Source organism: Protobothrops mucrosquamatus, unplaced genomic scaffold (assembly GCF_001527695.2).
Source record: "Protobothrops mucrosquamatus isolate PMUCROS unplaced genomic scaffold, P.Mucros_1.0 scaffold813, whole genome shotgun sequence".
Taxonomy (NCBI): domain Eukaryota; kingdom Metazoa; phylum Chordata; class Lepidosauria; order Squamata; family Viperidae; genus Protobothrops; species Protobothrops mucrosquamatus.
Window position 1 is genome coordinate 109,502 of NW_015387076.1, and position 14,496 is coordinate 123,997.

A 14,496-nucleotide genomic window follows, 5' to 3' on the forward strand; every position below is an offset into this window, starting at 1 on the left:
TTGACATAACTTGTATTCCTGCACTGGCTTTCTCTCCTAGCAATTTTGTGTTAAGTATCAGGTACCAAGTTGCATAGTAAACCCTTAAGCTAAAATATTATTCAGCATAAAAAATAGGATGACATTTTAATGTGGAAAGCAATTTCAGATATGGGTTCATTGATTCAGAAAATTGGTTTAATACAAGTTATCAATATATTTTCTGGTGTCTTATACTTTGCTATTGTTTCCTTTTGTTTTCTGCCATAAGTTTATACAAAGTTTAATAATCACAAACAGCATTAAAACTTGCATTACTAATGAAGCAACAGTGCAATATTATTCTAATCTATCCAATTCTATCGTTGAAGCTTCAGAAGAGCTTAGTGAAATGCTGAAAAAAAGAAGTTCACATATTCAAAGTAACATTTCAATTAAAATTAAACTGGTAAGCAATGCTATACTGAAATGTCCAAATGTAATACATGCATGATTGTACTCAGAAGAGGTTTTATAAATCATATTCTATAAACTAAGTACATCAATGACATCATCCTTCCTAGAAGTACAATACTGATGTGATATTGTAAATAAAGAAAACAATTTTAAAATTAATCATTGATTAAAAAAGTATAAAGTAAACAATATAAATAACACTGCATTTGTCTTCAGTAAAAGGAAAAAAATAATCCAATCTACTAAAAGCAACACCGTAGGAGACAGAATCAGAATGCTGAATAACAGAATAAACTAGAAAATTGTAAAAGAACATCTATCTTTTCTAGAGGAGTTCAATTCACTAGGACCAGATGGATTACACCTCAGGATTCTAAAAGAGCTGGATCTCAGAATCACTGAACAAAATCTTTCAAAGCTCCTGGGACACTAATGTGGTTTCAATCTACAAAAAAAGTAGATTCAGAAAAGTGACCAAGCAGCCTGACATCACTGCCTGGGAAGTTCCTGGAAAAGATAATCAAGCAGTGCATTTGTGAGCCAAACCTTATTGCTTAGTGACTAAATTACTGGATAAGGGAAATTTGGTAGACATTGTTTACTTAGACTTCAATAAAGCATTTGATAAAGTAGACCACAGCCTACTCCTTGGTAAGACAGAACAACATCTGATAGACAGTACCACCACCAGATGGGTTTGCAACTGGCTGATCAACCACACTCAGTGGGTAGTCCTCAATGGAACTACATCTACATGGAAAAAAGCATACACTGGAATACTCCAAGATTCTGAATTAGGCCCAGTACTCTTCAACACCTTCATAAATGATTTAGTTGGGGGAATAGAGGGGGGGACTCCATTTGGATGACACTAACCTGGGAAAAATAGCTAACATTTTAGGTGAAAGACTCATGGTTCAAAAGGATTTTGGCAGATTTGAGCACTGGGCACTATCCAACAAAATGCAATTAAGTGGTCAGACAAATAAGTTCCTTCACATAGGCAAATAAAACCAAATGTACAGATAAAATAGTGGTTCCTGGCTCACAATAGCAATTGAAAGGGATCAAGGTGTCCCAGTAGACCACCACTTAAGTATGAGCCAGCAATTTGCTACAGCTGCCAAAAAAGCTAATGCAATATCAGGTTGTATCAACAGAAAGATAGTTTGAAGATCACATGAAGTGATATTACCACTTTATACTGCATTGGTGAGATACCTCTTGGAATACTGGATCCAATTCTGGTCATCAGAAAAAATGTTAAGATCTTGGAGTGCAGAGAAGAGTAACAAAGATGTTAAGGGGTCTGAAGGCTAAACCATATGAGGAATAGTGGCAAGAACTGGGGATGTCTAGTCTAACAAAGAGAAGGTCTAAAACAATCTTACAATATTTGAGGGGCTGCCACAGAGAAGGGCAGGAAAAGAAGCAATGTGTGGAAGATCATTAAAGAGATATCCAATCTAGAACTAAGGAGACATTTCCTGACATTGAGAACAATTAATCAGTGGAACAACCTCTGGAGGTTGTGGGTGCACTGAAAGTTTTCAAGAAGAGGCGTTACAACCATTTGTCCAGAATAGTATAGGGTCTCTTCCTTGAGCAGGGATTGGATTAGAAGACCTGAAATGTCCTTTCCAATCCTATTATTCTATGCTCTATACTCTAATATCTAGAAAAATCTATTCACTGCACAATCTGTATATGTTTATGGGCTACATAGAAGTATATGCTGGTGACTGTGAATACAATACTTTAGTGTATTCTGAAGGCTTTAAAGTCCTTTTCTTATGGCAAATGCATAAACATATCTCATTGAGAATATTTTGGATTTAAATTGCAATAATAAATGACAGTAGATCAAGTTGGTCCAGTCTGTTAATTCTGTCATCCTTATACTGGATAACTTAATATTTGTGGTGGCAAATTGTTTGATTTGAATCACAACTAGTACATCCTTCTTTCTTCACAATTACAGACATGATTATTCTGATAACTAGCAAATAATACATTTCTTGTGGAATACATCTTGTGGAAATATTTCTTTTTAATTGCACAAGACATCTAAGCTCTTTTTTCAAATTAAAAAAATATATCCTTGATTCTATTCTTGTTGTTCTGTAATCATTATTCCCATTTATTATGAAACACTTTTTTCCTTAAATAACCTTTTCCTCAAATAAGAAAAAATAAACTATCATTAGACACAGGTTAGCTTCCTGATTTTATTTCTCCATCTTCAGTTGTCTTATTATCTTATAAAGCACAGCACAATATTTAAAAATTCAACTGGGGAAGGAAAGAGAAGAGGAGGGGAAGAAGAAGGGAAGGGAAACTGAATAGGAAAAGATTTCAATTCTGAGTTCAGTTTGTTAAAACCAGACAACAAATAATATTAGTAAATTTCAATGCATCCATTATGTGATAATGCACTCTCTATGCTGTCACACAGCATGCTTGCTTCCAGATCTTGTGTTAAAATTTGTTTCAGGGAGGAGGAAAGAAAAGGGTCCATAATGTTCTCGTTGGTCTAGACTCTAGACAATATAATCATCTGCTAGATTCATGAGCAGCTTGTTGAAATAATTCATCAAAGAGAATCTCAGGCAATCAGCACAATCATTTTATAGATATTTTGAAGGCAAAGACAAACATATCAACAAGTTCAATATTTTTTTCTTAACTTATTTCAGTTTTGCATATTTAAGTGTGCTATCGCATATAGCTGTATCAAAAGGAGACTTAATACTATGAAATTATTACAATACTGATTCTAAGTCTACTATTGAAGGATAGCATTTCAAGATGAAATAATTATGCATACAGGTAAGGAAACTCTACCAATATGAATGGAACAAAAGACAGCTAGGAATCCTTGGAACAAAGAAGGCTCTTGCAAGTTAATCTAATGCAATAGAAAGCAGAAATTGAAAACAAATTTGTCTTCAACAACAATTACTGAAATTATTGTCTGCAGCATGGGAGACTGGAGTTTATAATAAATATGGCAAGTATTTTGTGAATAGCTGTTTTCTTTTATCTACCTGAATTTTACCATTCGGCTTTATTTTTTCATATTCTCAAAGAAAAATGTACTAATCACTATCTCTGTGTACCATGTGTCATCTATCTTATGAATCTCTGGTACAATGTATAGTCAAATCCACCCATAGTTCAGTCTCTGGACCAGTATCTTTCTACAAAATTAAATTCACCAGTTGTTGGGTTTTTTGGGAAAGAAATCCCTAAGATAACAGTTGGTGCATGCTTTCTTTTGTTCCTTGAAGAAAACTGGAAAGTAAGGTTCTACATTTAGAAAAACCAAATGTACAGGTATAGTATAGGTGATACCTTGCTTAATATTAGCAACTGTGACAGGGATCTCAGAGTCCTAGTGGACAATCACTTAGATATGAGCCAGCAGTGTGCTGCAACTGCCAAAAAAGCCAATACAGTGTTAGGTTGCATTAACAGAGGGATAGAATCAAGATCACATGAAGTGTTGATATCACTTTACAATGCCTTGGTAAAGCCACACTTGGAATACTGTATCCAGTTTTGGTCACCACGATGTAAAAAAGATGTTGAGACTCTAGAAAGAGTACAGAGAAGAGCAACAAAGATGATTAGGGGACTGGAGGCTAAAACATATAAGGAATGGTTCCTGGAATTGGGTATGTCTAGTTTAATGAAGAGAAGGACTAGGGGGGACATGATAGCAGTGTTCCAATATCTCAGGGGATGCCACAAAGAAGAGGGAGTCAAGCTATTGTCCAAAGCGCCTGAAGGCAGGACAAGAAGCAACGGATGGAAACTAATCAAGGAGAGAAGCAACCTAGAACTAAGGAGAAACTTCCTGACAGTTAGAACAATTAACCAGTGGAACAACCTGCCTCCAGAAGCTGTGAATGCTCCAATACTGGAAGCTTTTAAGAAGAGACTGGACAGCCATTTGTCTGAAATGGTATAGGGTTTCCTGCCTGAGCAGGGGGTTGGACTAGATGACCTCCAAGGTCCCTTCCAACTTACAACAACAACAACAACAACAACAACAACAACAACAACAACAACAACAATAATAATAATAATAATAATAATAATAATAATAATAATAATATTAAGAAACCAATGAAATAAAAACAGAAACATGCAGCTGTGTGTGCATTAAATTTGTAGGCTTCCTTATTTTTGCCTAAATGAAATTATGTTCTGTTTCAAAGTTCCATTTATGGAACATTAATGGCATAAAATAGAACAAATGATTAGTTTCAAGTATTTAAGAGTAGTCATTCATGCTACTGGTTTGTGGAAAGCTCACTACAAATATGCTGCTGTTGCTACTGGAAAAGGTCTGCTAATACCATTCTTAAATATTTCTGATCCAAGAGAGGATATTATGTTCCTATCTATCTATCTATCATCATTTTAAGTGTGTGTTCTCCTTAAAACAGGATTTATCTTAATGGTTGAAAATAGCGGAGAAGAAGAATTCAACAAACAATGACTAAATTATGTGTAACTTCTAAATTATATATTGTTTAACATTTGTTTATTTAAATGTTTTACTAGGTATTTCTGTATCAGTTAAAGAAAAAAGGAAAATATAACCTAAGCTTTTGGAATCTTATATAATTCATATTCTTCCAAATTGGTGGCAGTCATCAGATTTTCATCACCTATGTCCTATGGTATCAAAATATATTAATTGTTCTTTTTTAGTATTACTTTTGAACTCTGAAAGCTTTTCAATCATTCCTGTATTCTTGATAATTTAGCCTGCCTTTAATTACATTAAGCATACACAGAGAGAGATTAAATAACAAGAAACTGTTATTTAAACTGTGACACCAGTTAACATGAATTTAGATTCTGTGACTTTTCTTTATTCTACAATATTTTAAATTGTTAAAATGCTCACCTGGCTTTGCTACATGTCAGAAAATAACACAAAGAAAATCATATTTTGATAATTTTCACAAAATTATTGTTTTTATGAAAAAGATAGATAAAAGCATGATGTATCTATCTTAAGATCAACTATTCTGATAAGATTTTTTTTTAAGTTTTCCTCCTACTGGAATAATATAAAATAACAGGAATTCACTGAACACACCTTTGGGAAGATAAAAGATATTCACCTACCCTTATAACTTTTAATGTAGTACAATTACTTTATATTTTTAATGTTCTCCCCAGGCAGCCAAGGCCAGTTTCCACTCACACAGAATGTAACAGTTATTGAAGGTGAAACAGCAACATTGACCTGTAGAGTTGATCAAAATGATAACACCTCCCTCCAGTGGTCAAATCCAGCTCAACAAACTTTGTACTTTGATGACAAGAAAGGTGAATATATATATTTGTTCTCAGTTTATTAATTAAATAATAATAATAATATTGTTATTGTTAAATAATGTTTGGACACTCTATATTCTATTTTACATTATCCTCAGACTAAAAATGTGTAATTTGAACATGATTGACTATAAAATTATAGAATATTAATATTACATTGAATTTTTTTAATTGTTTCATTTTTTCTCTATTTTTACTGCTGACTAAAAATGTGATTGTGATTTGTGTTCTTAAGGATAGAAGATTAAGATTATAAGTGTATTTAAAAAGATTAATACAGGTACAAAATTAGTCTAAATTTATTACCATGGGTGTTTCATGTAATGGAAAAGGTAGAAATATCAAGATGTGTGTTATAACATCACCATGCAAAAATTGCAGCTTATGTTATATATCAGGATCAGCTGCATAACCATGGTGGTTTCATTATATAATTTAGCGTGCCATGAAAAAATTACCATAAAAATAGCAAGCAGCCACATTGTCAATTGATCATCAGTGATGTGCTTCAGAATACTAAGTTGGCTTTTTTGGAAATGTTGTTACCTACCAATCCTGCATTATGCAAATGTAGAGGACTACCTTTATCTTTGTACTGCCAAAATAAAGGTTGCTTCAACCTAATATCACTATTTTAAAGTACTGCACTCTGCTTCGATTTGTCCTGTGGATTTGCGTGTGTCCTACCAAGGAAAAAATGTATGTTTCTATTTCTTTTATTGAATTCCTCATTCATATGCTTGCTGTCCTTGATATAATATAGAATAATATAATCAGTGCCTACTATGCAGCTCTAAAGAGTACAAAAAAAGAAATTTCATGCCTTGAGTTTACATCTTGTATCTGATCTGAGAAGAGAGAAAAAGAATAGGAAAGAATGAAAGAACAGAGATGAAGAATAGGGGAAGGGGAGAGGAGGAGGATGAAGGGGGAGGGGGAAGAAGAGGAAGAGATGGTGATGGGTGCATGTGTGATATAGCAAGAGTATATTTTCTCTCACATACACAATATTTTGGGAGAAGGAGGAATAGGAGCAGGAGGAGGAGGAGGAGATGTGTAATATAGAAAGTGATATATTTTCTCTCACCTACACATTATTTTCCATAAAGGAATACCATCCCTGGTATATAGATGTTGATACCAGTAAGTTTAGTAATGTTCATTCTCCTAACCAACACAATTTTCTCTCCAAATATATGTATACATTTCTTTATTTAAACCTATTCATTCTAATACTCTAAATGTAGTTCATATGTTATGATGTCTGCCTTCTGGAACAGTATCTCAGCCCCATCTTTGCTATCCTTTCCACAAGGCTTGAAGACCTGTATTTTTTCCCACCAGGTCCTAGGATATCTTGGGTTACATTTCCTCCTGAATTGTGTTCTGTCAAGATGGTTTATAATACACCTTATACAGAGAGGCTTTTTTTTAAATGTACCCGCACAAAGTTATTATTGAGTTAAGCAGCCTTAGAAACCTGATAAGTAAATTCTATTCGATTCTAAATAAAAATCTTATATCTTCATAGAATTGCATGTTTTCTAATTGCAAAATTCTAATTACAATTTATTGAATTAATTAATTACATTGATTATGGCCACCCGGTCCAATAGACTATGGGTAGCTTGTAATAGCAAAATGCACAATTAAAACAAAATAAAAAATGAAATAACATGCAGCAGCCTGGACTAAAATAGCAATAACAATAAAAACATAACAGGCATTCCACAACATATGAACAGAGCTAGGTCTTAAGAATTTTCTAGAAACTTAAGAGACTGGATGCCATCTGTAATTTGAGGGACACTCACAGAGTGTTCAAATTTAGTTGAGTGGATCTGGAATATCTCCACTGTGCCGAATATCTGAACTATGGGAAATCAGCAGTACCTTAAATAGGCAGTTCCTCAAATAACCAGGCTTTATTTTGAATCCTGACCAACTCTTACATTTAAAAAACCCTAAAGGTGGTTTGTTTGTTTGTTCTGGTATATACATTTATAACATTACTAAGAGGAAATAAAGGAAAATCAGAAAAAAGGAAAACAAATTTATAAGTTTATAATATTAAATTAAAAATGTCAAAGTGTCATTAGATCATTGCTGCATACTATGATTTGGGTTAGGTTCTTGTGCTAATTTGAGATTTCAAAAGCATTATTAAGATTGTATTAATATTCAATAAGTAACTAAAGTGCCCAGTATAAAACATCAGGTTTGATGGGTTAAAAGAAATAACTATTAATTAAAAAATAAATTTATGTTTTATGTTATTTTGAGGAGTAGAATAAAGCCTCTTTTGTTTGTTCAGATCTAAAATAGACACACAACACATCATTTTTTAGGTAGAATAAGCCTGGCAAAATCTCTGAAATTAAATATGCAAATATGGATTTTGGAAAATCCCCAATTTGAATGGTCACTACCAAAGTGCAGTAATTAATTTTATATCACTGTAAAGAAATGAATGTTCAATAAGCATTTTGTACTTTGAACAATACATATTGCAGAAAGACAGTGAGAAACAAGTATAATTAATCATGTTACTACAAGTGTTCAGTATTTATTTAGAATATTTATACAACGGTATAACTCATCTATTTGTTACTCTGGGTATTATACATCAAATAAGTGTCTCCTAAATAACATTGCAAATACAGTATCACCCAAAAGCAAAAGTGAGGATTACAAACAACAACAAAAAAAATCCTAGAGGCTGAAAGAAGTCAGGGCTATCCTATTCTAGAGAAGAGGCAAACCATACTAAAGGGCAGGTACTACATGAGAAGAAAGGCACTTCCTAAGTTCCATCAAATGATATTGTCTCAAGAATGGACGTAATTCATGTCCAATTAGTAAGAACATGTAAGATGGGCAGAAATAATCAGAGACAGATGGTCCTGCATGTTATACAGTTTTGTGCTTTGTGGGGATGATAATCAAGACCATAAATGATATTCAGAAGCCTGTTGGGAGCCAATGTAGCTACCAAAGTAGTGATACTACATGGGAAGTTTCAACACTAACTGAAGCAAACCTGGAAGAAGATAGAAAACCATCACAACAATGTGCTTCTCACTCAGTCCCCTAAGCTGGCAAGAAGGATACTAGGGATCACAAAATAGCTATTAGAAGGGCAAGGCAAAGCAAGCATAATTAAACATGTCAATGCAATTGATCAATATCTATTTATTTAGATTATTTGTTTGCTCCACAGCTTAGGTAAATGTAGTTCTAAGTTATTTACATCAAATAATCCATCCTCAAATAATATTGCAAGTAAAGACCAAGCCAATCCCCAGCCTGTAAAATGCCTAGCTCCTCCTTTCCCAGAAAAGATGAGGTCACTTTGAACAAGGACATTGGCTAGTAAATATTGAGGCACTGTAGGAAGTATTCCTTTTGAAAGACTTTTACCAGTATTGTCAATTATCAGAAATAAATATGAGATTAAATATATTATTGTATTTGTATGTGCCTCAGTAGTCATACAAAATTGAGAAAACATGAAACAGTTTATGTTTTCCCCTGAAAAGAATAAGAGGAATGGAAAATGAGATTAACTGGCACTCCATCCTATTTTTCCTAGAAAAATTCCAAGCATGTAAAATTTAGTTTGCACCAATTAATTTATTTGATTAAATATTCAGCAATATTTTATATAGTATTGTTTTTAGAGAATTAGTGACCGCCTAATACAGAAAAGAAAAACATAGAAACTTAAAACATACAGTAGCTATAATGAAGATTGGCTCTCAGAAGGAGAGCAGATATTGTCAATGGGACTAACATAATGTTAGTTTATTTCCACTAAACACATTGAGACAAAGATCTAATTTCTCTGTGTCTTCAACATGTGAATCAAATATATACAGATTTTAACTTTCTTGTAGTATTCATCCATTGTGTGAGGAGTATTTGGCAGATGGTCACCCCTTTCTGATTCATCATAAACAATGATATGCAAGTGTAATTTCAGGTTCACATGCCACTCTTGTACAGCTGTCAAGTTATTAACATGTAAGTAAAGCTATGATGCTTGAGATTTAACCAGTTCAGTTCTTGCTGTAAATGCTCCATAGAAAATGCTTACAAGAGCTCCATTTTTTTTTCCAAAGAAAACAAATTAGGAATATTTAAGGACATTAGCATCTACATCAATATCTTTAAGATAAATAATATCTGAATAGAATAAAATTGGAAGTGTTAAAATAAAATTATCACAAAATATTGGTAGAATACTTACAAAGCTTAGACAATTTTGTTTCATTTGAGTTATATATTAGGGTTTTTTTGTAAGGCATAATTGTATTGCTTATTTTTTATATTTTAGCAATTAAGTATTTTATTGTGACAATGGCTAACAGAATAGCATGGTGAGTCATAATGTATTAAGAAAATATGCCAGAATTTGTGTTCTGTTTGCATATGGTGTTTGTGAAACAGAACTTCAATGAAAGTGAATGTTAGGAAATAGTAATGTTTATTGAATGTGCAAATATCTGCTGTCTAGTGATTAAAATATTGAGTTTTTACAATATCTATGTGTCATCAAATTTGCAATCCTTAAGATGTCTTTGTTTTGTTTTCAAAGTTTAAACATGTTTGGAATGGTCCCTCGTCCATATATCAATTGGAAATAAATAGAAGGAGGAACTACAGTAGTGGCCAAAATTGTGGAAACCTTTTGGGAAAGGTGTATTTTTGAGGTTTGATGGCTAATAACACCACTTTTTGGGGAGTAGTACCATAAAATTATATATCAATGAAAAGATAATTTAATTAAGAATGTAATGCCACAAAGTTTGTTCAATTATCTGTACTGTATTCTATGAAAAGTTATAGCCAAATAACCAGAAAAAGGAAGCACAACTTGCTTAGGTTGATATCAGGTAGCTTTCCTTCATCTGATTGAGCATGAGTGTTTAGAGAGCCAGTCAGCTCTCTAAAGCCAGCATGAGTGTTTAGAGAGCCAGCATGAGTGTTTAGAGAGCCAATGAGCATGAGTGTTTAGAGAGCCAGTCAGATGTCATCTTGTTTTGGTAATGAGCCAATCATATCACAGTAGGATTCAGTTATTGATGCCATGTATTGAAGCTGAGAGGAGGACATTTGTCAGTGTGTTATGTGATCACTATCAAGTTGATTGGTTTTTTTTGTGTTCCTTCATTTAGTGAGTTTGTAAATATAATAAAATTAAAGTAATGTGCGAAGAGTTGACTGGTTGCCCAGAAAGCGATGTAAAATAGTATTATTAAGTGAACAAGGCTACAGTTATAAAGAAATCAGAAGAAAAATTGGTGGAAACTTAACCAAAGGTGGCATTTCTACTGTACACTTTTCCCAAAAGGTTTCCACAATTTTGGCCACTACTGTATGTAATCGACATGAAATTTTACAGTAGCTTAACTTTGTGCTTACTTTAAAAGAAATAATCATATAATCCTCTCTATATGAATGTTCTAGACTTCCCATCTCAATTGCAATTGTGATGCTGGCTTCCTTGAAGACATGGTGTGGTTATCATGATATCCAGCAGAGAATCTCTCTCTCACACACACAACACACACACATACACAGCTTATATTAATAATCTTTAGATTGTTTTAGATTTATTAAAGCTGAAGAAAAAAAATTAGTTCTGAACAAATAATTTACTTTTATTTATTGAGCAAAATAATGATGATTATAGCTATGTGAAAAATGTGAAAAGATTTTAGCTAAATCATCACAAACATTTTCTTAGAAACAGGGTAATAAGAATAATGACTAAGGGAGATTCAGTTTACATCTTTTAATATCATTGCATGAAATTGAAATATTGTAACAAAAATTCTCAGTTTTTGTGAGTACAGATTTTAAATAGTGCCAAATGAAATAAAAGTCAATAAAAACTGAAGAAGGAAATAAGTGTTCAGAATTTTGTTATATTTTGAAAATCAATTTTAGACAAAGGCGTAATACAAGTTATCACAAGTGATAAAAGTATGGTATTTAAATATATTTATCTATCTCTTGGACTAATATTTAATTCGATTTTAAAACAAACTATTTATTTATTATCGTGGTTTTTAGTATCGCCTGTTCACCGCCCTGAGTCCTGCAAGGGAGATAGGGCGGTATATAAATTTAATAAATAAATAAATAAATAAATAAATAATATATCCTAATTCCTATTTACATAACAAATATTTGCAGAAAATTTCTCATATCAATATAAAAATATTGTATTAAAAATTGGGCATGCTAGTGTAATCAGTTTATACAACACTACATATAGTATTACAGTGAGAATTTCTTTTGGTATATTTTCCCCTCTCAATATTTTCCTTGGTGGAAAATATTGCTTTGTTTTGTTTTGTTTTTATTTTTTTCCCCCATGTAGGAAAGTTTAGGTAAATTAATCACCAGGAACTTTGTGTGAATGTTAGATCATTTGCAGCACACCTACGGAGGGTTAGCTTCCTATGAGTCATTTAAATTAATCACAAAGCATAACTTCTTGTCAAGGAGTTTTGCCAAATAAGGATGAAAGTAACCAGGCAGCTGCAAAGTAGTATAACATCTAATGTATAATGAAAATAAGGTATAACAACAAGGGACGAAATCTTTAGAAAAAGTGAAAGATATAATTTCATAGAATTAATTTGAAATGCTGTAATAATTAGGTAACTTTTAAAAATATTTATTTTAACGTTATAATATGTCTTATTTAAACAATAAATATATTTGTTGATTGCCTGTTGTGAAATGTTGTAACAAATTCAACATCTATATTATCAGGTTATTAGAAAAAGCATATTCACAAATAATATATATTTCAAAATATATAAATTATGAATTAAATATACTGTTGTATGGTAATAAAGTAATAAAACTGTCACCTGTAACATAGTTTATTTTTCTATCAAGTAAAACAAATGAATAGTTTTCAGGAAAACAGGGACACATAGGAGATTGTGGAATTCTTTTGCTAAAGTGATTTCATAAACTACTGAAAATCTTCTAGATTTGCGTTGAGGGAAATTGAAAAATATAGTGGATAAGTGAAGCTGTGATTTAGATAAGTAAAGTAAATAAATGAAGTAACTTCTGGAGAAGAATGACAGACTGAATATTGTTCCAAATAAGCAGAACCAATGATTGCAACTAAGAACAGGGAGTCAGTGAGCAGCCTGGTTCCTTCAACTCTCTCTAGACAAGAGAAGATGCAAGATTGCCGATGCAATGGTCTCTGGAGGATGCGAGAATACGAGCTGCCATACTTCCTTTATCTGTAATTGGAGCCTTCAAAGGACAACAACTTTGCACTTTTGTTTGCTAATCACACTTTGGAAATTGCCTACTAACTACTTTAAACAAGTTAGACATCTTTAAAATGATAAAAACATTGAGTGAGTGCTTTCAATATTTAATATAATAAAATAAATTTGATTCTTTAAAAGCTTGAAAAGTTTTAAAAATAGGAAAAGCAAGACAAAATTTGAACTGTAAAATTTTTAAACAGATTAAGGACTATGAAAATTTTGGAACATTTGATTTTGAATATTAAGACTCTGAAATTAATTCTAAATAATATTGTTTGTGGAAAAGAAAAAAATATCTTCAGTATTGGAAACAACAAAATATATAACAAGATAAGCAACTTATAATGATGTTCAGAGGCACTTTTGAGGAATTGTACCAGGACTTTAAATTATTGATCTCAGCTGTGTTGTTCTTTTCTTAGGAACAGTCTGCTCTCAAATAAGGCTGTAATAGAAAGGGATTTGCAATAAGATCTATCTGAGAATGTGAACAAGCATTTGTCATTAGACATACAAAGCAACTGATGAGGCTTTAAAAATTAATTAGGAAATAAGAATGCCAATCCTAGAGAGTAATTGTATACTTCCTTCTTGGTGGACTTAGAAAAGTGGCTTTTAAAGTTTTGAAGAAATTCAAGAAAAGAACCAACACTTATCTGAATGGATTAAACAGCAAGATTGTTTTTACACAAAAGGAAGGAATCCAGTATTCAATAAGGGTTAAAATGGGAAATGTTATTATTTTGCTGACATCTGGGCTGGAAAAATGTGCATTATTTTAACCTGCTTCATCATTTTAGCCATTGTCAATCCACTGCAGTATAAAGGCCTCTTCTGCAATATGATCCTGAGTGTTCTTTGGCCAATTGGGCTTGCAATAGTAAATAGATACCACATATAAGCATGCAGGAAGGTAACAGCATTCCATGTTTCACCATATGATCTGTGCTGCGATGTGATGTCATGGTGGCCACATGACTGTGAAAATGTCTCCATACAATGCTGGGTGTTCAGCTTAAGAAATGGAGATGAGCACTGCCTCTTAAAGTCAATCACTTTATCTTAAGGAGATAAAATCCACAAAGACATCTTTATCTTTACTGGGTTTTTTTATTTCTGAGGGGGAAAACACTATGAAAAATAATACTTCCAATCATTATGTGCAGATTATATTACATATTGACCAGTTTTCATAGAAAAGACGCCTAGAGAGCAGTTGGAGGACTAGCCGAACCGAATCCGACCGAGCACAGGTAAGAGTTCATATTAGATCCTACCTTGTGGCAATGAGGGTGGTGAGGTCTAATTACTATTCCACCCTCATTGCGTCATCAGATAACCGCCCGGCCTCCCTCTTCAGGGTGACCCGCTCTCTCCTTCAATTGGGGGAGGG

The 14,496-nt window shown here is 32.7% G+C and overlaps 1 protein-coding gene across 1 annotated transcript in view; it reads left to right on the forward strand.

The window, feature by feature from the left end:
- CADM2 (cell adhesion molecule 2) overlaps positions 1–14,496 on the forward strand; it is a 159,905-nt gene that overhangs the window by 19,452 nt on the left and 125,957 nt on the right. Inside the window, exon 3 of the mRNA XM_015818887.1 lies at positions 5,635–5,784. Within this exon, the coding sequence (XP_015674373.1) occupies positions 5,635–5,784 (150 nt within the window). The remainder of the gene's footprint in view (positions 1–5,634; positions 5,785–14,496) is intronic.